General features: G+C 36.1%; 1 protein-coding gene across 2 annotated transcripts in view; it reads left to right on the forward strand.

Annotated features, from left to right (window-relative positions):
* The window catches only part of LOC116296389 (uncharacterized), a 32,497-nt gene that overhangs the window by 2,073 nt on the left and 5,424 nt on the right, over positions 1-25,000 (forward strand). The window contains exons 2-16 of one of the 2 annotated variants that reach the window (XM_089025076.1): positions 2,892-3,011; positions 5,905-5,944; positions 14,158-14,409; positions 14,831-15,049; positions 15,863-17,569; positions 19,117-19,166; positions 19,964-20,146; positions 20,777-20,845; positions 21,621-21,741; positions 22,072-22,191; positions 23,055-23,130; positions 23,218-23,338; positions 23,815-23,867; positions 24,162-24,291; positions 24,647-24,756. In XM_089025076.1, the coding sequence (XP_088881202.1) occupies positions 2,967-3,011; positions 5,905-5,944; positions 14,158-14,409; positions 14,831-15,049; positions 15,863-17,569; positions 19,117-19,166; positions 19,964-20,146; positions 20,777-20,845; positions 21,621-21,741; positions 22,072-22,191; positions 23,055-23,130; positions 23,218-23,338; positions 23,815-23,867; positions 24,162-24,291; positions 24,647-24,756 (3,296 nt within the window). In that variant the 5' untranslated portion in view covers positions 2,892-2,966. Of the gene's footprint in view, positions 1-2,891; positions 3,012-5,904; positions 5,945-10,845; positions 11,051-14,157; positions 14,410-14,830; positions 15,050-15,862; positions 17,570-19,116; positions 19,167-19,963; positions 20,147-20,776; positions 20,846-21,620; positions 21,742-22,071; positions 22,192-23,054; positions 23,131-23,217; positions 23,339-23,814; positions 23,868-24,161; positions 24,292-24,646; positions 24,757-25,000 lie in introns of those variants that run through there. The other variant, XM_089025075.1, reaches the window with a different exon arrangement.

Genomic DNA, 25,000 nt, shown 5'->3' on the forward strand with positions numbered 1-25,000 from the left:
AGGTTTAGCTTACCTCAATATGACAACAAGAAATTATGTCAATAACACAGGGCGATCTCTGTTGATTGAGTTCACGCACTTTTTCACCATTGGAAAAACAACAATTCGGCGTTCACGTAAATGCATAGAGACATCACTGGAAGATTTTTGAACTAAACTTCAAATTGGAAAAGGTTATCAACACAGTAAACATAGAGTAATTTGGATTGTGGAAGGAAATCCAGACTGCTAGCTTCGACAGTTATGGCACCATTTTGAATTTCGCGGCTCGTACCCGCGTAGCATTCTGGGACATATATATGACAATATGGTCGTGGCGCAATGCATTGTTGGACGACATAAATATCCTCTTTTGTTGCGAACTATTCCCAGTTTTCGAAGCCACCCAGCAGAGAGCCTAACGATTGGCGCTTTTTCTAGCTCTCTGATTGGTTAAAACATGGATGTGATTGTTATAGTTATATTTAGTTTTCGATCTGTAAACCAATCAGCCGAGGACGCTTTGGAAATAACGCTACGATTGGTGCTTATCCAAGCGTTCTGGTTGGTTCAAATGCAAAAGTGTTTGAAGAAGGTATTTGTTTATTTATTCATTTATTTTATTTATTTTATTTTTTTATTTATTTATCCCAAAAATATTCATACAGCGATGTATCATTTAGCAGAGCTAGTTCAAAGAGAGCCCTGTTAAACCAAAAAAATTCTGTAACAGATATACATGATGTCTTTTGTTCTCGAGAGACGAAACAATAGAAAAACAAAAGACACACACACATACATATATGTAAAGTTGCAGAATGTTTTGGTTGGGTATATATATATATACCTAACCATAAGAATTCTGCAACTTTACCTTTACATATGTCTTTTGTTTTTCTATTGTTTCGGCTCTCGAGAACAGAAGACATGAAGTTACAGAATTTTTTTGGTTAGGTGTGTGTATATATATATATATATATACACTTGATTGCAGAAAGGTTGTAGTATACATTTATACATATATCTAATGAGACGCAAGATATCAAATGAGATGCAGAACGTAAAAAGTAACTTATTTGGTCTTATTTATCTTCTATTGTATCATAGACATTATAGATATTGCACAAAGTCAAGTTAAAAAAGTATTTTCCACAAAATGTCGTGGTTAAGCAATCGTATTAACGCATGTTTTACATTCTGCATCTCATTTGATGTCTTGCATCTCATTAGATATATGTATAAATGTGTACTACAATCTTTTTGCAATCAAGTGTATATCCAAGAAACGCAGCCTATCAAATGTTGTTCAGTATTTCAAGGGAGGTTGATGTAAGTTTTGTCGTATAACAAGTTTATGTTAATGCAATCAGCGAAAGATCACTACAATATGTCAGTAATTTTGATGAACTTTTTCTGCACGTTTATCCCGACATATTTTCTTCTGTGTTTACATGTAATATATACAGTATGAATATAACACATTTCAAGCAACAGTAAGCAACATAATGATAATGATGATCATGTTGATGATGATGATAATGATGATTATGATGATAACGGTTTAATGATGGCACATCTACTATAGCAGCTTTACATTCATCATGCTAAAGTTAATGTAATAGTAAATATATTAAAACTGCTAAAGTATAAATAAAAATAAGATGAAATATATATGTATATAAATAAATATACATATGACCAAATATTTGATGGGGTTCCCCGTGGAGCCCAAACCGCAGAATGAACAGCAACATGAAACATGCCAGAAAGCATTCACCACTGAAATGTTTTTGAAACAGCTGTATATAGTCAATTCAAAAAACGTTGTCGTCGACCATCTCAAGCCTACGCGACTAAACCGAAAGGAACTCTGGGTAGCAATCTGACTAGTTATGCTTGGTTCACGAACCTTCGTAGGCGAGCGGATAGACTTGCCCCAAGTCGACCTCTCTTGTTTCCCGGTGTTCTTTTAGATTGCGAAGTCGAAGTCGCGCGCCAGTAAAAAGACAAAACAAAGCGGGCGGCGGACTTTTCGAAAGTCTAGCGAGCGAAGAGAGCGGGAAGTGTTGAAGTAGACGTTTTTTTAATGCCTTCATATTTTCGGAATTGTGAACTGAATCATAAGTACTTTGTTTTTGTTTCCCTAAACCCAAAGAGACATGCATTTGATGGATTGTTTCTCGCCATTATTATCTTATTACTAGCGGTAACAATTGATTCAGAACGAATATTTAACCGCTTCAGTAATTTTTACCCATATTCCTTTCGGTCCAGTCGCGTAGGTATGAGCCGGTCGACCATAACGTCTTTTGAATTGACTGTATATACACCTAATCGCAAGAACTTTGTCATGTAAAAATAAAAAATAAAAAATAAAAATTAGACATATCTTTTTATTTTGACTAATGGAACGACATGAAAAATATGAGATATTACTGAACAAAAAGTATTTGAAGCGCGTTTTATCACTAAGTCTTTACTGGGTTTCCAGTTCCTTGAAAGGTGCTGTTTAGGAAAACCTGTGTAAATTTTAACTGGTGTTTAGCGACGGAACCTTTTAAAACTTGCGTTTTGTTTACTTTTCCTAGTGTAAACACTTTTACCCTATAATTTTAAACGTAGTTTATATCTTTATGATCAGCCATATGTTTGTACGGATAAACTCAAAATATTTCCAATAATTTAGGAAATTGGTTTACAATTTTCAGGAAGGAACTTGCGCAACATTTTGTCTGACATTTTAAGTCTAGCTCGGACATTTTGAATATTAATGAGTAAGTGACGTCATCATTGTCATCTGACATCAATACGGACTATATAATAGTGTTCCGTTACTTTACCAGTCTTATTGAGTGATCTAGATGACTGTTCGATATAGATCGAGCTAGACTTATGAAGATTATATCTTTCAGGTGCTGACAATTATTGTTTAGAAATATTGGAACGAAAGAAAATACCTTTCACGACGACATCTTCAGCGAGAAAACATGAAAAGCAGGACTCAATTCATTCTGACGTTTTCAGTATTTGTGGTATGTATTTTTGAACATTTCAGTACGTATTTTTGTAGCATTTCAGAACGTAGATACTAAAGCCATTTTCAGTTACGACATACTAATTAGTGCGTAGCTGGTGCAGTATCATGCTTAATTTAAACTTCGCTCTACTGGCAGCATTTTGTTTGAAGAAAACATTAAAAATACAAAACCCGGCGTTTGGTTAAAAAATACTAAAAGTTCGAAATATATTTCGTGATGACAGTTTAAAAGACAAACCTTACTAAAAACGATGAGACGTTAATTCAAGAAATTCTTCAGTCATTTGTTTCGTAGATTATCTTTTAAAAAACTAATTGCAAATGAGGCACAAATTTTATCAATTGACGCAACACTTTCTTATGTAATTATCTATTTCAGTTGTACCTTTTTGGGCTGCATCTTTATCTTTATCTTTATCTCTGCATCCCTTCCTTCTCTCCTTTTTTCCTCCTTATTTTCTTTCGCTCTTTATTTCTTTCCCTATTTTTTGGCTTTCGATCTAACTTTTTTATTTCTCTATCCTTCTCATTTCTTTTTCTTTCTTAAAATTTTTGTTTACAACAAGTCGCATGCAAGAGAACTGTAAAACTGATTTCAGTAGAAAGAAGATAGTTAAAACGCAGTTGTCAGGGAAATATATCTCATGAACAAGAGTTTTAAATTTTCAAATTTTATATTAAAATTTCAACATTTCAAATTTTTGTTTACAACGAGTCGCGTGCAAGAAAATTGTAAAATTTCATTACAAAGAAGATAGTTAAAACGCAGTTGTCGGGAAAATATATCTTATAAACAAGTATAAACAAGAGTTTTTATTTTCAAAGCCCTTTCTTCGAGAAACTATTTTATTCAACCCAAAATACCTGTTGTGTGCAATTTTAATGTCGAGAACAGAGAACTTGTTAGTAGAGAACTTGTAGAGGAGAAAGTCAAATACTATCAAGATGACAAGCAATTTCACCAAAGAAAACATCATTTATTGAACCCAAAAAGCTGTTTGAGTTTTTCATCATCATTTATTGAACCCAAAAAGCTGTTTGAGTTTTTCATGTAAGACATAACAATTAGCAATGGTTGCTTTAGACAGGAACAAAGCAACTTGATTAATATACTTCTCGTTGGTATCGTCTATTCATGTTCCGGCCACGTTTGGGGCTGAGTATCAAATTCACCAGAACAATATGAAGATCTCTCGAGAAAGATCCCACGACCTACCTATTCAATAACTAAACACAACGTTTACAAATAAATTCATTTTCTAGTTTTAGTATTGACCGATTTATCTGTCGAGATATTTCGAGTAAAAAAATAATGTTTCAACCCTAAACACAAAAAGATGAGAAAAGATGGGAATCTGATATCAATTTCATTTCATTTCTAATTTATTATCATTGACAATAAAATTGTTACGAAGCATCTTTAAATCATTATATTTTAACATCGAAAAATAAAAACCCTTTAATTTTACTTCACTTGAAATCTATTGCCTTTATATGCTAACAAAAGGCAGTAATTTAGTACTGTTTAATAAACGAGCAGGAGTGTTTTATCGGGTATAAAACACGAGGCGTAGCCGAGTGGTTTTAGACCCGATAAAACACGATCTGCGAGTTTATTGAACGGCTTAGAAAACTCATGATGTATGTTCTCATACTGTACCGAATTCTTTAGGAAATGAACCAAGTTTGATAGAGAAAATCAAAGTTAAAGTTTATGCAAATGAAGACGAATCTATATCAGATATAAAACCTCCTTCATGGTCATGATTTCTATTGTGTTTCCTTCATGAATTATTAATGAGTTTTCTAATGAATATTTAATAGCTTATATTATTTCATAATGTAACAAGTATCTTTATTTAATTCTTTTATTTGACAACCACGAAGCAAAATAATGCCTCAAGGCTTAAACTCCATTAGTAATGTTTTTCTTGATTTATTAACATTTCAGTAATACTTTCATAATGTGAAATCTATCTCTCCATTCAAAACAGAGCCGTTACCAGGGGGGAGCACAGGGTGCAAGTGCACCCCCCATAAAAGCTTGATGTCCGCTCATCTATCTCCTTTTGCTTTAAAATTGCATGTAAATGTTTTTAGATTAAATAAAGGCCACTTGCAATCTGCATATTGTAGCATTGTGAAGAATCACTCACCCATTTTCCCTTTTTTTTTTGTTCTGCTTGTTTTTGGTTACTTTTATTTTTCTTCTTCTTCTTCTTTTTTTTTTTTTTTTTTTTCTTTTTTTTCTTTGTTTCTCCAAATCATTGCCTGTGCAACTCCCCTCCAAGATCCCTGGTCACGCCACTGTAAAAACCTTAAATTTTAAATTCATTTCTATTATTTTCTCTTTCACTTGAAAAAGCTAATTCATTATCATTGAGTTCACATTACAATCATTCAATTACTTTTTTCTAACGTCGACAAAAAAGTTTTCTTTCAGCTTCTAATTTTTTACCATTTAGTAGCTATCTATATTTTCCTCTCCATACACATCAGTAATACCTGACTCATCGCTCTTAATAGTTTGAGCAATTTCAGGGCAATTTATCTACAAAATATAACGTCAATATGCTCTCGACTTTCATAGAATATTGGTACTCTTGACTTTTACGATACCAAATCCAATATCGACGATTTCTCGTCTCATTTTCAATGACTTAACAGCTTCGAGGGGGTTTTCTCCGCTAAATTCAATCCAATTCGTCACGATCTATGAGTTAGCCGTGCTCTGACTTAGATCAGCCCAGAGGTTGTTTCAGAGTTTCATCTTTGAGTCAGCCGTGCCCGGCTGACGTAGACAAGCCCAGAAATGTTTTCAGAGTATTGATCAGTAAAAATTGATGTTTGATGCAAGTTTTAATTATTTATGATATGGTTGTTTTCAGGTGTCCATCTTGACTCAAGTTACAGATACATCACTCAAAGGTAAATAGCTATATCGTAGAAACTAATTAATTGTAAAGATCATGTCATGAATGAAGATCGAGGCAACTATTTTTTGTTCAAAGTGATAAAAAATCTTTCTCATGGGTTTTTTAGTCAATTTTTCTTTCTTCGTTTTTTTTTTTTTTTTTTTTTTTTTTTTCTTTCTTTCTTGTTTTTTCATATTTCTTATTATTTCATTCTTCTCATAAAATTTGGTTAAATTACTTTCTAAAATTAAAGTTGATAATTACAAAAATTACAAATTATCAGTATCAAATCTCAGAAAGAAAAGAAAAAAATACACAAAAAAACACAAATAAATTGACTAACTAAATTAACTAACTAAACAACCAAAAGAAAGAAAGAAGCGAAAAAAAAAAAACAAACTTGGTGATCATGAGCAAGTCTCTCTCTCTGCTTCCTTTTCTAAGGGCTAGAAACGTAAACCAATGAACGAGAATTTTTGTGTCCTCGACATTTTGGGCGTAGCGCCTTTCAGCAGATTTTCGAGTCGCCAAACTTTTAAAGTTTTATCAGTGTACTCCGAAATAAAGAAAATATGCAAAAGTCTAACTGCAAACACGATCCAATGTCTTTGTTGGAAGAAACACTAATAGAATGATTGGGGAATCAAGAGTGACATAGCTGTAGCACACTCACCTCTCACCTCTACGGTCTCAGGTTTGATTCCTGGACTCGGCGTTACATGTGTGTACAGCCTGTTTGCTCTCTCCCTTGATTCGAGGGTTTTTCTCCCTCCACAAAACCTAACAAGTTAAGAGAGAATTCTTTTCGTATTCAAGCAGTGAGCGCCAAAAAATATTTTCTTGAAGAAAGGCTGTTGTACAAGGCTAAAATCTTGTTATTCAGAAAGTTTAACTTGTTTGGAAGTGGAGATGACCGATGAAAGTGAAATCACAGTGTTGACCCAAAGCAAAAATTTTATTCGAAAATGAGATTTAGGCCTTCATTTGCTTATTTCCCCTATATTTTCTATAAAAAAGCCTGACAAAGCAACATTCTAACACAAATGCAACAAAACATCTTTGTACAATAATTGAAAATACCGCTTCAAACAGGCATTTTATCAAAGTACATCAGTTCCTAACTGTTTAAAAAAGATTTTGAGTGTTAACCCAAAACGAAAATTGGATCAAAACTCATACTAAAGTCTAGTTTTTGGCGCTTTTTGCCATTATTGCTCATTATTGAAAAAAATTTCCTCTTAATATCAATTCATTCAGGGAGTTACCCATGCCCTGACTTTGATCAGCCCAAAGATTGTTCAATTTCAGGATTCGATATGTGAGTTAGCCGTGCCCTGACTATTGTCAACCAAGAGGTCGTTTCAGAGTATTGAACAATTTTGAATACCCGGAATGTTTTCATTTTGAAAAACAATGCACTTCGCACTAAGATTCGGAATCGCCCGTAGCCAGAACAAAGACTCAGTCCTCAAAAGGACCCCTATAATTACGTCACATGATTGATTGCTTGGATGATCATATTGTGTTCTCAGTTTGTATTACGTTCGTTTCAAGGAGGCTAATTAAGAAAAGAAATCAAAATATAATAAATAATCTTTTTTTCTTTACCTAATGACGGAGGTGAGATGTTCTAGAACATGTATGGACTAACGTTGGTGGTCATATTTTTAGTTTTGCATACAAATTTCGTGTCGGATCCAAAATAAATGACTAGGATGTTTTGGCTGGCAATTATATTCAACCGTTGTTGTTTAAGACACTAAATCAAAAATATTTTGCTAAAAAATCTTTAATTTTTGCATAATGAGTCTTGATATCTTTAAGTTGACATGCAAGAAGTACAAGAATCAAAACGCATTTTGGAAAAAGACAAATCGATTCTAATTTTATATATTTTTTAACATAAAACTGGGTTGGAGAAATGACGAACAAATGCACAGCAAACATCACTCTTGGGAATTTAAATACATAAAAACAAATAAATAAAATAGAAATAGATAAAACATTTTGTCTAATTCTGGAAAAACCTTGCGAGTCACAAAGTTAAGTCTGGGGTCTTCTAGAGCGAGTTTGAGTGTGATTTAAAAGTAGTTAGGATCTAACCGCCAGTTTCGAAGACATATTGTTTTATAGCTATAATAGCTTTGACGTCAGTTTTAAGTAGGTTTTTCACTCATTAATGTAATTTGGCATTAGTTAATTAACTTCTTGATTTGGTTGAAAGGAAAACAAGCGAGCAGACCCTTTGAACTCAGGTTTTCTTAACTATTCTACTGAGTTTTCAACCAGATTGAAGAACTTTGATTTGAGATTTACTACATTTACTCACAAGAGTTCTATTGCAGTGGCCAAAAATTATTCATGTTGAACTAAAAATACTAGGATTGGCCGTATCGTTGATTCCAGTAAATCTATTGAATGACATTAGCCCTTCTGTAGTAACTCGATACTCGATAAATTTCGATACTGTTATATCAATTATTCGGTAAGGCGGTTTACGTATGAGATCGATGAAGCGTGGGGAGTGGGGAGTGGGTCGAGTTCTAGACGATGGTCTGAAATACCGTCAAGTTTTTTTAAAAAATTCAAAAGTTTAGTTTGAATTTTCTAATTTCACGGGTAGCCCAAGCTAGGCTAAGATTTCTTTAATTTTCACATTTTGACGATTTTATTGAGTAAGTATCGCCATACATTTTCTTATAACATGACACCACAGAAACCTAGCTTGGGCTACCTGTGAAAAATTCATAACAGGAATCGACTCGGATGGTGCAGCCAGATTTTACGATTCGTTAGTATCGCTCATAAAGAATTTTTTCGCCCCGTCCCGTACCATTCAAGTTTGGATGAACCCTTCCTCGCTTAGTCTCCCCGTCATAGGCGGGGTGGCGGAGGATCACAGGCACTCCCAATTTTTGGTCATGAATTTACAACGGCCTTTTCTGAGTTTGATAAACAGGATACATTGTGGTGTAGGTTCGGTACAAACAACTCCATATAAGGCATGATGAACAAAAGATGTTTGTACCGAAGCTAGACCACAATGCACCATGTTCGCTATCTCAGGAAAGGTCTATGTAACTTCGCATTTTGTGACGAAAATATAAACTTGTTCAGCATATATGACTAATCCAAGAAAGAGATTTCTGTATTTTTACGATCATTTTTTGAAAAAATTTCTAACTGGAACCAACATTCTGGACTGACAAAAGATAGACCTGGTTAAACCGGTAAAACTGGTTTCGATGTAATTAGACATGCATGGATAACGTAGACAAGAAAAAATGTAGTCAAAAAAATTCATCGAATTAGTGAACTCTGATGAAGGTTATATTTTTGGTCTTTCGACTAACATAGGGGTACACTGTTTACTACGAGGGAAGGAGAATGTTTCAGATAAATCTGAGAATGTCGTGATCAGGCACCCCCTCTTTTCAAACCGCTTTGCTGGCTTTGTCGTGCCGGGGTTGGGAATTCTGAAAATAGCAATTATTTCCGAAGCCTTTTTTATTGTAGAAAGAAATTAACCAATCTACTGTTCAAAGAAACCGACCTTACATTCTTTTGTGTTACGTTCAGGCAACATCCTTACGTCTTTAGGGCACGCACTTTAGCTCTAATACTTTCATTTCCCGTCTTAGTCTTAAAGAACTAAAAACTACTTGAAAATATCGACAAAATTTTTATCTTAAGATAAAAAAACTTTTGATCTTAAGATCTACTTTCCGACTTTCTCGAATCTTTAGAGAGGATTCATACGTAACTTCGATATCAATCAATCAACAAACTTTATTTTATGGGGGTAACACTAAATAGCAAAGCTGCAAACAAACAGTGTCCGTATTGATGTACGACTGCAGACGAGCCGCGGAAAAGGACCAAAATAGCTGAGTCCCCAACGTATTGGCCTATTGAAATAAATCTAAGTGCACCTGAAAGGTGTGCTCCGAATAAAAGATCTGGATTGCTGTCGCCTTATTATTTGCCTTGTCCATATGACGTCCCTAACTCAAGGATTTCTATTCTACTCCTAAGTATTTCTTGACTCGACATCAACAAGCACTCAAGCACGTCAGAGCTTTGGAAATCCCTAACAGGGCTTCTTCAAAACAAAATGTAATAATATAGAAATAAATTCGTTCACTTCCAATAAGATATAATTGAAGAGAATAGAGAGTTTTAGAATTACGTTCACGGCAAACGCGAAACGTCAGTTGACCATTCAAAAATTATTCCAAATAGCTTAAAAAGAATCGCAAAAAAGTCCAAATAGTAGAAAAACAAAAGAATATTTGTCTTTGGTGAGAAGGTTTGTAAAAGGTAAAGTAAAATACAGGAAAACGATAAAAACGTGGTCACGTTTGGCTTTTGCGGGGAGAAAAAAAGTCAATCTAAAACTCTCTAATGTTAGAAATTATCGCCAAGAAAAAGGTTTGCTACGATTGGCTATAGTTTGATCATTTACTTTAGGGCCGATATTTACAGAAGCGTTTCAAAGAGAACTCATTTGTTCGAGAGGCTCTTGCTTAGCTTGAACACAAGTAAATTAAACTCAAGCTGTTTATCTTTAGGAGGGGATTTTTTCGATGATATTCAAACGTTAGCGAAATCAGCCCCCGCTGGGATCCTCCACTAGTAACAATTGTAAATTTGAGCGGCATTCGCTAATGAGCTCCATTTCACTCGCCAATCGTTGATTCGAGTGAAATTTTTTTTGTACCATTTTAAAAACAAATGAACAAAACACCTCCCTGGCTAGAATAATAGCTTTTCACATATCTTTTTAAACGACCATTGTCTTTCTTTTTTAAAAATTGAATTGAATTACGTTTGAGGATTTCGCGTTACGTGGTTTTCATATCCTGTTCAAGGGAATAGAATTGAAACTGTGGTGGTTTAATTCATATAGTTTTCCTCTCCTTCTCTCAAAGCGTAGAGATCTTTCTACGCTCTATGAGTCTCGGCTAGACTCATTTTCTCATCTTTTAAGACTCACTAAGAAGAATGAGGTTCCTATGTTTAAAATTAGCTGTCAAATTGTTCTGTTTCTTCTGCCTTATCAAAATCGAAGTAGCTTCTCTTCAAGGAAAGGATCCAAACAACCAAGCAGCGTTAAGCGGTAAGAAAATGATTCCGACGAAGGACTAACGTCCGAAACGTCAGTCTATTATCTTTCGTATTTACGGTGATAAAATTATCTACTACGGCACATTTGTTTCAAAATGATACACTTACTTTAAGCGGCCTCAGTTCTTCTTCTCATTGATTTTTAGTTCTTCTAAAACAATTCTTATTTATCATTGGCTGAATTTGGCATCAAAAATGATAGGTTCCAAGAGTATTCTGAAACCTTTTTAGACTTCAGCCAGTTTGTGCAATCAGTGAAAAGTCTCTTTTTAAGTCTAAAAAGTTCCAATCTAGAATTTTTTATTAGAATTTGGATCAATATCCTATTTTTCTTCGCTTCTTCCTAAACTACTTTTTCATCCATAACACAAAAAAAAAAGATAAACAGCATATCAATTTACGCAATTTCGTCTTTAAAATATATCCTTAGAAATTAGCGTAACTAGTGTTTGGCTTGCGGCGATTAAAGACGGTAAACGAAGAAAAAAGATTAAAATAATTTGTTTAACATTAAAGTAAGTTTTAATGTAAAATTCAGACAGTCATTCAGATATTTACCGCAAAAAATGATACATAAAATCTTTCTGTATCGAATAAAGTGAAAATGTTTAATATTTTGCAATATTTTAAAGTTGAAAAGTACAGTATGTGATAAATAGCTTGTAAGAATTTCTATTAGAAAATACGATAATGTAATGTAGTATGAAAATGATAATTATAATGATCATGACTTTAATAGTTATTACATAGGTCTTTATATTTTTTCAACTATTCGAAACACCCTGTATGTTATCACTCTTCTAGCTGGGTCTGCATGAAAAGTGTCACGAAAAATCTTAGATGACGAGAAGTCAAAAAAATCGACAATTGAATGGTATTAGTGAAGAATTTGAATGCCTACAGAGTTTTCGCTGCGGGCTAACAAAGTTACTTCCTCGTTAAAGAAAAACACAATTTAATTAGATATGACTTTTTTTAGAGAGGATGTTGGTCTGTTCATTTATTGAATTTTTTTTTTTAAATTGCATGCGAAAGCTTTTTTTCTCAATTGAATCGTCTCACAGGATCTTTTGTTATTCAATATCATTCAAGAAAATTCTCAACTCTCTTGAAAGAAAAAAGGAATAGCAAAGTAGACACTTTAATTGCCGGAAAAAAGTATTTTTTAACATAAAAATATCGTCCAGTGACATGAAATTCGTAGACATTATTTCATGTATTTATATATATATAATATATATTGGAAGTATAAACCTTGATATCTCCAAGATGCATCACTCAAACCATATAAAGATATTTTACCATTCAACTTTTCATTTAGAATGAATACTGAAAATTTTAAGTTAGGTGTCATAGGCACTTCAAAGTGAAAATTCAACACTCTTTGTTATTCAATATACATATATCTGCAACACCAAAACCTCTTGATGTTCAAAACATGGAACTTTAATTAACTCAGAATGAACTGATAATCAGATAAAACCCGTGGAAGGGGGGGGGGGGTACTCGCATATATGGACTATACGGGGATGATCCGCTGAACAGAGTATGGTTTTTCGAGCTTCTTGTCATAAACAGGGTATGCAATTTCACTCAAGTTCCAAGTTCTTCCTGAGTTTTCTGTCATATTCAGGGTTTCTACTTTCGTATTGACCGAAACTGGTTATTATGGTCGTAAAAAAAAACAATACGCGAGATGACATGATAATTGAAACGGGAACTCAGTGCAATGAATTGTATCTTTTGTCATAAACAGGGACTACAAATATGGTTTTTTTTGTCATAAACAGGGTACCCCTTTCAGAATCCCACCTTTCAGAATCCCAGCGGAACACCCCTACCCAAATTCTGGCGGTGTACCCCCCCCCCCCCCCCCCCCGGGAGATAAAAGTAGGTACAATGTACATTTGATTGAAGAGCCTTTAGTTTTATGACAGTATTTTTAAACGGTTACTCCCGCTCCCGGCTCGCCTTCCTACAGGGTATGATCGCGAGGATGGAGAGAATGTTCTGGTATCTTCTTCACGCAGAATGAATGTACACGCGTACTTAATTACAACGAATGGAATGCTCTTTAAAATGTTTTCAATTAGCTAACTCTAAATGAACCACACTCTTCTATTAAGGGATCATTTCCACCGCTTAGAAGTAGAAAAAAAAACTCAACATCATTTTTCTTAATTTTACGATAGGTTTGGATGATTAATACCCGCTTGCAAAACTGTGGTCAGCACTTAATTTCATTTTCTGTCTCGTTTGTTTGATTGTCAACTAATTTTTTCACGTTTGTTGCATGCACTTGGGTTTTTAGTTCATATATATATATATATTTCATTTTTGTTGGTCATTTTCATACATTCATTAATTTGTAATTTCTTTGATATCAATTTGATTATAAAAAATTGCGACATTAAAGGCACGGACACAATGTTGCTGAAGTAGGAAAGTTTTCTACTTCAGCGCGCAATGTTGCGCCGTGTGTCCGTAGCTTAAGCTCTTTAAATTTGATTTTTTACCAAGTAAAATTTTAAGAACATAATTCAATCTTCAATCAAATTATTTTTCATATATTGTTTATATGGTTTTGTAATTCATTTGTTTGCGGTTTATTGGCATGCTTCATTAGTATAGCCCACACATTTGTTTACATGTTGTTGTGTGATTTATTGGCATGCTTTATTAGTATAGCCCACACATTTGTTTACATGTTGTTGTGTGATTTATTGGCATGCTTCATTAGTATAGCCCACACATTTGTTTACATGTTGTTGTGCGGATTATTGGCATGCTTTATTAGTATAGCCCACACATTTGTTTACATGTTGTTGTGTGATTTATTGGCATGCTTTATTAGTATAGCCCACACATTTGTTTACATTTTGTTGTGTGATTTATTGGCATGCTTCATTAGTATAGCCCACACATTTGTTTACATGTTGTTGTGCGGTTTATTGGCATGCTTTACTAGTATAGCCCACACATTTGTTTACATGTTGTTGTGCGGATTATTGTCATGCTTCATTAGTGTAGCCCACACATTTACAAACAAACATCAATAAATAATCACCACCATTGAATATAATTTTCCTTATTCCTAAGGTTGCGTGATCTTTAACTTCGAAAGTCCCCTCCAAGGATGGCTCTTATCAGGACAAGCCTTCAACAACCAACCAGTCTTCGGGGGCAACAGTACTGCCCCTGGTCACTATGGCAACTGGCTAATCGATACCAATAGTAATGCTACGTCACCATGTCAAAAAAGTAGGACGGTGATTGGAGGATCCCTTAAGGGGTTGATGACGTCACCTCCCTTTCAAATACGAGCTTCAAACTTGACTTTTTTGATTGGAGGTAAGACACTGAAGATTTCTTTCGCAAAGACTTTTCGATTTTTCAATCTTTTTCAATTTTTCAGGATGTCTATTCCAGTGTTGTATAGACCATTTTCGAGTTCCAAATTACCGCTGTGTTCCTTGATTACAGACTCTTTTACTCAGGATTAGCCTCGTATCAGTGTCTAAATATTCACAAATACCAACGGTACAGTAAAGAATCGGATAGACAACTTTAACAATACAACAAACACTTTAAAATGGTTTTCACAGCCGCCATGTTGGATGAGTTTAACAAAAGATTCGTCACTACGATTCCTATTAACAAATATTTTGACGCTGAAATAAGGTTAAGCCTGAGTGAACGAGTGGTATTTTAAGATCCAGATTTTTTATATTGAAAATGCTACCCAATTTAATCGTTATAATGTATTTTTTAGGAGGATGCAATGCTTCAAAAGTGAGGGTCGAGTTGCTTGTTGACAACAAAACGTTGTTTGAAGAAACGGGTAACTGTAAGGATTCCTTGGTCCGTAAATACTGGGACGTCAAGGGACACCAAGGGAAAGTTGCGCAAATCAGAATTGTGGATGACAGCCTTGATGACGTTTGGGGATATATTGCCTTTGACGACCTACGATTTGCTGCTGAATGTGAAGGTAACAATAATGAGAATAGCTCGATGAGATGGATGGATGGATGGATGGATGGATGGATGGATGGATGGATGGATGAAAGGATGGATGGATGGATGAATGGATGGAAGGATGGATGCATGGATGGATGGATGGATGCATGGATGCATGGATGCATGGATGGAGGGAGGGAGGGAGGGAGGGAGGGAAGGAGGGATGGATGGATGGATGGATGGATGGATGGATGGTAGAATGGGCGGATGGATGGATGGATAGATGCTTAATATAAAGGAATAGATGAATGGAAGGATGGGATGTAATGGATGGAAGGATGGAATGTAATGGATGGAAGGATGGGATGGTTAAATGTATAGCAATGAATAATAGATGGTATCGCGATTCATTAAACAGTCTCTTATATTTTTGAGACTACAATATTTTGAGGTATTGTCGTTTCAAAAGTAAGGTTTCCGATTGGCTAACGCGCGTGATTGCGCTATAGCGCGCGCCCGTAAGGAGAATTTCGCTTTTAATCAACGAAAATCGGTCAGTTTTTTTTCCTTTTTTTGTGTATGTTAAATTCTTTAGAATCGCGATACAAAACTGACTACGATTTTGAGACGACAATACCTTGAAATATTGACGGCGTTGGAAGAAAATATATTTGGTATTGGACGGAGTCGCGAAATACCGAATATATTTTCTTCCAACGCCGTCAATATATTTCGTGGTATTGTCGTCTCAAAATCGTAATCAGGTTATAAAATGATACACGATTCATTAGATAACTGGATATAAAGGAATATCTCAGTCTACATGTTTGTCTTTTTTTATCAGAACTACAGTCATGTTCAGTCAAACAATCTCTGTGTCTCGAGGGGAAAGAAATGTCAAAAGGCTTTGTTTGTCGGTGTCAGTCAAACCAACTCGAATCTTTACCATGTGAAAACGACAACTGTACTATTACCAATGGCAACTGTCAGACGTTTTGCACCACGAATGACTGCAAGTGCCAGCAGTGTACATGCTCCAGCGGCTACACATTCAACGCTAGTAAATTAGCATGTGATGACATCAACGAGTGCGCTAGGAATTCTGGTGGCTGTAAACACGCGTGTGTCAATACTCCAGGAAGCTACCGCTGTACGTGTCCGAGTGGGTATCGCCTGGACAATGATAACAAAGGTTGTGTTGATATCAATGAATGTGACTCTCCTAATCAAGGAGGATGTAAGAACGCAGAATGTGCTAACACTGAGGGCAGTTTCAACTGTATATGTAAAGATGGATATAAAAAAGAATCTAGCGACCCCTTAAGATGTAATGATATAGACGAATGCGCCGAGTACCAGCCATGTGATTCAAGTCAACAATGTGTCAACGTGCCAGGGTCCTTCCGGTGCGACTGTCCTGCTGGACTCCATTGGAGCTCAACCAAGTGCGTCGATACTAATGAGTGCGCCACGTCTAATGGCGGCTGCGAACAAGAATGCGTCAACATGGAAGCTTCATATCATTGCTCGTGCCGGGCGGGATATAAACTCAACCCGGACGGAAAAACCTGCCAGGACAAAAACGATTGTGAAACTAACAACGGCGGCTGCCAGCAAACGTGCCGAAAAATTAATGGAAGCTTAGAGTGTGACTGTGAAATTGGCTATCACCTTAGCAACGACAACGTCACGTGTCTTGACGTCAATGAGTGCGAAATCGACTCCAAATGTACTCACATCTGCAACAACACCGTTGGAGGCTATAGCTGCTCTTGTCACCATGGCTACCAACTCCAGCCTGACAATGTCACGTGCCTTGATATAGATGAATGCTTATTGGACAAAGGCAACTGTAGCCAACTGTGTGTGAATACTAACGGTAGCTATAGCTGTTCTTGTTACCAAGGTTACCGCCTGTCCAATGACGGCTTGACATGTGAAGGCGTTAAGGAGTGTCAGATTTCTAATGACTGTGAACAAATCTGCACCAACACAAACGGAAGTCATAAATGCTCTTGTTTGCCTGGGTATGAGTTAGAAAAGGACAACAAAAAATGTCGTGACATCGACGAATGTTCCACAAATCCCAAAGAACTGTGTGAATACGCATGCGTGAACTCCCCAGGAAGCTACGAGTGCGCATGTCCAGCGGGCCTTTTTCTAAATCCAGACAACCGAACGTGTAGTAGTGATATCGATGAGTGTAAAAGCAACAACAAGTGCCAACACAAATGCACCAATCTGACTGGTTCCTATAGCTGTAGTTGTTTCGAAGGATTCGCCCTGAAACCAGACAACCATTCTTGTGAGGATATCAACGAGTGTCTTCAAGACAATATTTGTGGATACAAATGCAGCAACACTCGGGGTGGCTATCAGTGCTTGTGCCCAAAGGGGTTCAAGTTGACTGATGATCGGCGGACGTGCGCGGACATCGATGAGTGTCAAGTGGAAGGCACGTGTGAGGAGAACTGTACGAACTTAGTGGGAAGTTACCAGTGCTTTTGTTCTAAAGGGAAGGCTCTTCAGTCAGATGGAAAGTCATGTGAAGGTACACACTGTAGAAATGGATTGGTTGAAACAACCAATATTAATGGTTATAACCATTTCAAATTGGTTGGAACTACCAATTATAATTCGATTGTATTTTTGACCATTGCAAATATGAAAAACTATACCAAAATAAAATGGTTATATATATACTCATTATTATTGGTTAATATGGCCGTTAATAAAATGGTTGATATTTTCACGGCAAGATCAACAGTTCAAAAGAATCAAAATAAATTGGTTAAAACATTCTTATTTCGACTCCGATTTAATGTTTCGATTTAATCAAGATTTGTTACTCAGGTGTTCTTAGTCAACGGTCGGAGGTGACTTTGTAAAGAATACTTCGCTGGAAAATCCAGTGGCTTCTCATGTTGAATACGTTGATCCATGGTAATTTTCCTGTTCGAAAACCAAATCACTTATCATAAGAGAGATGCTCTAAATACGATGGCGTTTAGCGTTTTCTTTGTGCCAACAGTGAAGCACTTGTAATTATTCAGATTCGCTCTAAAAAGCAACACGCGGGAATTATCGTGAACCTTGGACTTTTGAAAGTTTATCTGTTTAGCTTCTGCTGTACTTATGTCAACAAAGAAGCGTTCCTTGGGTTCTGATTCGTCGTTTTTGTGATTAACCTGGAATCAAAACCACGATAGCAAATAATCTTGGTCTCTTTCTTTTCAAGTCTCGGACGAGTTAGAAGCTATATTTGGATTAAATTTTTTGATTATTGTTAATTTAACCATTCGACCAATTCTTCGATTGCACGTTACGTCATCGCGGCCATGTTGGTGCCATTTAACAAAAGATTTCTTATTAGCACCCATTGTTAACGGCACCACAATGGTCGCCATGTTTTGTCTTTTGACTCTCTTTGGAGTGCTTGCAACCCATCAATTGCTTTTAACCAATTAACAATGGTTGGAACCGAAACAGCTCAACCATTTTAAATTGATTACCACAGATCCTCCCATGGTACAACAATTCTAAATAGGTTGAAATAATCTATTATGATGTGGTTGAAACTACCATGAATTGGTCATTATAGCCAAATATTAATGGTGTATTTTACCACCATAAATTGGTTATTATAGCCAAATATTAATGGTGTATTTTACCACCATAAATTGGTTATTATAGCCAAATATTAATGGTGTATTTTACCACCATAAATTGGTTATTATAGCCAAATATTAATGGTGTATTTTACCACCATAAATTGGTTATTATAGCCAAATATTAATGGTGTATTTTACCACCATAAATTGGTTATTATAGCCAAATATTAATGGTGTATTTTACCGTCATAGATTGCTTATTGTAACTAAATATTAATGGTGTATTTTACCACCATAAATTTATTCATTTATTCATAGGTGACGTAGTGGAAAAAACGTTTGCTTGGTGTGTGTTTACTGGGTCGATTCCTGCGGACGCAATATGTGAATGCAGTTCGTTTTATGTCTTGTTTTACCTAAGTAAACTGCAAAATACAACCGAGTTACTTCACTAACAAGTATTGATAATATTCTTTTCATTCTCCAGTACCGGCTGTTCTTGACAAAGCTTTGGATACAGCGAAGAACGAGATCAAGGTGGGTGCTACTAAGAATGAAGATTTTCTTCATGAAATCTTCACTAAAGTCCTTCAAACTTTCACAACCTTTGTATAGACAAGTCCTCATGTTGCACTTTGGAATACAACTCCATCTGGGGGGACAAAACAATAGGTTCCAATTCTCAGGAGATTGGAATTCTTTTGTTTTATCCTCCAGATCGGGCTGCTTTGACGTTACATTCAAGGAGTTTATATTGAAACAACCCCTGGGCTGAACATAGACAGGGTATGACAAACTCACAGATATCGAACCCTGAAACAACCTCTGGGCTGATCAAAGTCGCATGACTAACTCACAGATATCGAACCATGAAACAACCTCTGGTCTGATCAAAGTCGCATGACTAACTCACAGATATCGAACCATGAAACAACCTCTGGTTTGATCAAAGTCGCATGACTAACTCACAGATATCGAACCATGAAACAATCTCTGGGCTGATCAAAGTCGCATGACTAACTCACAGATATCAAACCCTTAAATGACCACTGGTTTGATCAAAGTCAGCGTAGGCTGACCCACAGATCGTACTAGACTAATTTGTTAGGTCTTGTAGGAAGAGAACCCGAAGACCCCGAAGAAATACCCTCTCTTCAAGGGATCAAGTTTTCGATACCTTACAAACTCTACTCACATGTGATGCCGAGTCCAGGAATCGAACCTGTGATGCCAGAGGATCAGAGGCGAGCGTACTACCGCTGCGCCAGCTGTGGACTGAAAAAAAAATCCAGTTAAAACAAATATGCAATCACATTTTCCCACCTAATTTTCAGGATGCCAGTAGTACAACAGATCTGGTAGAAATCACCAAAGCCTTGTCTGACTCGCTGACCGAAACAAAAAAGATCAGTAGCAAAGAACTAAAGGACACGGTACAAGTGCTGGACCAACTGCAGTCAAAAGTCATCAAGGAAAACATCAATTCTTCGGTAGTTTACGCCAAGTTGTTATTAACGGTGAGTCAAGAAAGAATATATAGGTTGTGACTGTAGGCTGGCGCGTATCCATATAAAAATCAAGCGCTTTTTTCATGTATCAGTAAATCACTTTTATTTCAGTGTCTAGTCGTTCTAGTCGTGTCTAGTCTAGAAGTAACCCTAGGCAGCATTTTTTACGCGACTTTGTTGTTAAAGGCCCATTGGCCCTCTTCTTCAGTCGTTTCATACAAGGCTCGTAATTTACCTATTGCGCATGTCTTGTATGATTTCCCATCCCATCCCACCTAGCTTACCGCCTCATCTCTCTAGGCAGCATCAGTAAACCTAAGGCTTACTTTGGAAAAAAAATCATACATAAATGTTAGAAACTAGCCTAGATTTGCGTCGGCTCAGTAGATGTCTTGGAGTTTGTGAATGGATTCCAGGGGAGGAAGTGTTAAAGTTAATCAATATGCATATTCTGTTGCGTGACAGTCTTTGTGTAACTCTTGTTGAGTGATTCAGCCTTTGCGCTTCTCTTATCGCGTGACTGCGATTGTGTCTCTTTTTGCGTGACTGTATATGCACATCCTGTTGCGTGTCTGTCTTTTGAAAACTAAATAATACCAATTAATAATAAGTAATAATGCTAAATGCTTTCATTTTCAGAATTATATGAAGATAGTGAGCAATGTTCTACAACCAGACAACAAGGAGTCGTGGCAAAACATATCTGGGGTATGTATTTGACAAACTTTAATCCAATATGGCTGCCACTTTTTACAAAACCACCTATAGTAAACATCACCCAACATGGCTGCCACTTACAAACCACCTATAGTGAACATCATCCCACATGGTTGCCACTTTTATTCCCTTAGGAATGATTACAAACCACCTATAGTGAACATCATCCAACATGGCTGCCACTTTTATTCCCTTAGGAATGATTACAAACCACCTATAGTGAACATCATCCAACATGGCTGCCACTTTTATTCCCTTAGGAATGATTACAAACCACCTATAGTGAACATCATCCAACATGGCTGCCACTTTTATTCCCTTAGGAATGATTACAAACCACCTATAGTGAACATCATCCAACATGGCTGCCACTTTTATTCCCTTAGGAATGATTACAAACCACCTATAGTGAACATCATCCAACATGGCTGCCACTTTTATTCCCTTAGGAATGATCATAAACCACCTATAGTGAACATCATCCAACATGGCTGCCACTTTTATTCCCTTAGGAATGATCATAAACCACCTATAGTGAACATCATCCAACATGGCTGCCACTTTTATTCCCTTAGGAATGATCATAAACCACCTATAGTGAACATCATCCAACATGGCTGCCACTTTTATTCCCTTAGGAATGATCATAAACCACCTATAGTGAACATCATCCAACATGGCTGCCACTTTTATTCCCTCAAAATAATTTTTGCAACATAAATCATTATCATTCGTAATGGTATCCTTTTTCTTGTTATTCATCCAGAAATCGTCTGGAGTCGCCAGCCTACCGGCAAAAGTTGAAAAAATGTCAAAGGCCATCTTCAAACTCGTCCAAAACAAGAACATGACAGCTCTCAATGTTACAGTTAACAATGAGAACATAGGTAAGCAATATCCATTGGTCACTTGTATAATACGGACATCTCTGTATTACGGACACTTTTTTTGGTCACTGTTGCACTTATTCTGGGCACTTTCTTTGTCTAGCATTAAGCTAATCTCATCTGTATTGTGAAGTGACGAATAGACCCCTTGCAGCACGTTGGAATGCAGCTCAATCTGGGGGACAAAACAATAGATTCCAATTCTCATGAGATTGGAATTCTTTTGTTTTGTCCTCCAGATCGAGTTGCTTTGACGTCACATGCAATGGGTCTAAACTAAACTGAAACCAAGCTAAAGAGGTCTATTTAGTATAAATACTTGATTTTCAGATCTTCAGTTTGAAGTGGCTAAAAGGAAAGATTTTCAAGGCTTGGCATACAGTGGTAAAACAACACGAGTGGAACTGGGCAAATCTCTCGTACACGACGACTCAAGAAACAATCAAGATGGTAAATTAGGATATTATTTAATTATTATTAATTATCTTCTATGATTTGTGAATTTTTTAACTGGGAGTTTTATCAGCTGGACACGATAAAATCTATACTAAAATCTGCGATTGAGAACCTAAAAGTATAAATATAAGAAAGGAGAAAATTAAGTATAATATATACATATATACACAGAAACACGAAAACCCCGCATCCACAAAACACATATATCCATTGTATATACATATTATATATACATTATTATTTTTGTCGTGTTTCATGTTTGTTTTTCCCTTTTTTTTTTCCTCTCAGTTTTATCGTTGGGATGTTATCTCTCGAAGCATACTTTTTATTTCATCTCTTATTTCGTTCATTCATTCATCCATTCATTTATTTATTTATTTTCTCACAGTCTCGTTTGTTCTCCTATGCAATCAGCTATTCACTCGTCCTTCCCCTTATTCCTTCGTTCATTCTCGAGTTAACTCATCCATTAATTGATTATTTAATTTGTTTCATCCAATATTTACATCACTTTGGCTGACAAACCATTTTTATTCGCTGTTGGAAAATTGATAGACTGTACAGCTTTCAGGATGTCTTTTTATATACTTTACGCTTTCCAATGAAAAGCACTGACATCTAAAAAGCAATTGAATTTGCTGGTACATAGTTGGAGTGAACAATATGCAAAACACCAAGACTTCAAATTATTTGCCACTCTATGCTTTCTAAATTTTCTACGTGTTTGCCCCCTCGGCATCCCATAATTCAAGATGGCCGCCGTACCAGTAAAAAGATCTATTACACTTTGAGAAGACACAAAAGGCTATCGATCTCGTAATCACTACCTATTAACCAATTATCATTTTATCTTACAGATTTCGTCGGGGTCACTATTGTCGTCTACAAGAACCTTGACGTACACATGGCCGCGAATGGTGTCCCTGCACAAATGTAAGTATGTTAAACAGTTGCTATGGCAACCAGAAAAGGTCACTGAAACCTTACATTTAATATTTGTTGGTTAATGGCTTTTCACAGGGTGACCGATGGTGAACCAGTGGTCAATTCTGATGTTATTTCAGTTAAAGTGATCAACGTGAACCAGGAATACCTAGCAACGTTACAAGATCCTGTAACGCTGCATTTTTCACACAAAAAGGTGAGACTTTAGAGCTTTTGAGTCGGTGACATCAAATCGAGTGGAAAAAAGAAAAGCAGTTGTATAAGGATTTTATTTTACTTTTTCTTCATGACAGCATTTGTTGTGAAAAGTTCTAATTGTTTCAGGTTAAGATTAAATCTATGAGAACTACATTTTTCCTTTATTTTAGTGATTTTCGTGAGCAGTTAGTTAGACCCCGAAATACGAAACAACTTAAAAGTTCTGTATCGACTGATTGAGGGTGACTGAACACCTCAAAGAAAAAATCCAAAAATGCAAGGTCATGATAGTCTTAATTTCGTTTCTTTCGTTGTAATCAGTTAAACATTGCGGTAGCGAACCCATGTTTGGTAAGCGATATACGCCATATTTGTTAACAAAAACTAAATAAAGTCATTTCCCCCCGAATATCTAGTTTCATTATATCAATTTTCATATAATTAAATCGAGTTTTGAATGGTTTTTTTTCTCAGTGGTCCAATGCGCAGCCATACTGCAACTTTATAAACGACACGGCTGCTTCTCTGTGAGTATAGTATTTAGTATTCTTGGAGTGGAACCTTGAACGAAAAATCCCTTGAGATATAAACAACAACGAAACAGCCGCCATCTTGGTTGATCTAACAAGAGAAGCTTAACGAGGAATGCTATGTTCTCGTCAACCAACATGGCGGCTATGACGTAACATGCACCCCAAGAATTCCCAATATTGTTAGAGAAAACCCAGGAAGAAGAAGGAAGGAGCCTTAGGAAGTGTTTCGATCATGGACTCATCATGTTAAAGAAATTCACCTTGAATTTCCCATTTCTCTCCGTTTAGAATCTCGAATGACAATATGCTGTGGGCTTCCGAGGGATGCTGGGTAAACAGTTCCCATGGCAACGTCACCGTCTGTCAATGTAACCACACAACCAGCTATGGGTTGTTGATGGACGTTCATCAAGTATATGTGAGTATGCTAAGCACGCAATGCATTGTTCGACATGCCAAAAAAAAAAAAAGAAAAAAAAATCAAGTGTTTTCTATTATCTCTTGTCAAAACAAAATACTTTTAGCAGCAACGAAAAACTTATTTGCAAACGAAGAAATATATTTGGTGAATCTTTACACGAATTAGTTCTACTTTCTTTATCTTCGAGTAAATGCTGTTGTTTATCGAGCCGCGGAAAACCTGGAACTAGGAAATAACAAACTGTTCGCTGATTGGTTAATTCATTTGGGCTGAAAGAGAAGCAAAATCAGTTGATAAAGAGACCAATCGGATCGTACTGTCATGGGTTGCTTACGTCATTCTCTTTTATCAGGATAATCTACACAATACACATAAAGAGGCCTTGAGGTACATCTCTCTGATTGGCTGCTCGATATCCATTATCTTCTGCTTTTTGACAGTCCTGGCTTTGACACTGGCAATGTAAGTACCTTTCAGTTGAAACCTTAGTTATTTAATCAACCTCTGACACAAACTGATTCTTTTAGTATATGTTTCAAGGAATGCTAACATAACACTTCACTTGTATGCAATCATCGGACAAAGTTTGGGGGCGACATTTGACAACAAATGCTTTTTATTGGACTCTACATAAAATGACCCACAATTCCATGCGAGAATAATCCATCTCGTCCCCAGTCTCCATGTTATTTGTTATTGTTATTTC

The sequence above is a fragment of the Actinia tenebrosa genome, unplaced genomic scaffold (assembly GCF_029948245.1).
Source record: "Actinia tenebrosa isolate PJP-AT-01 unplaced genomic scaffold, QUT_ActTen_1.0 PGA_scaffold9__36_contigs__length_13948895, whole genome shotgun sequence".
In the NCBI taxonomy this organism is placed as follows: Eukaryota; Metazoa; Cnidaria; class Anthozoa; order Actiniaria; family Actiniidae; genus Actinia; species Actinia tenebrosa.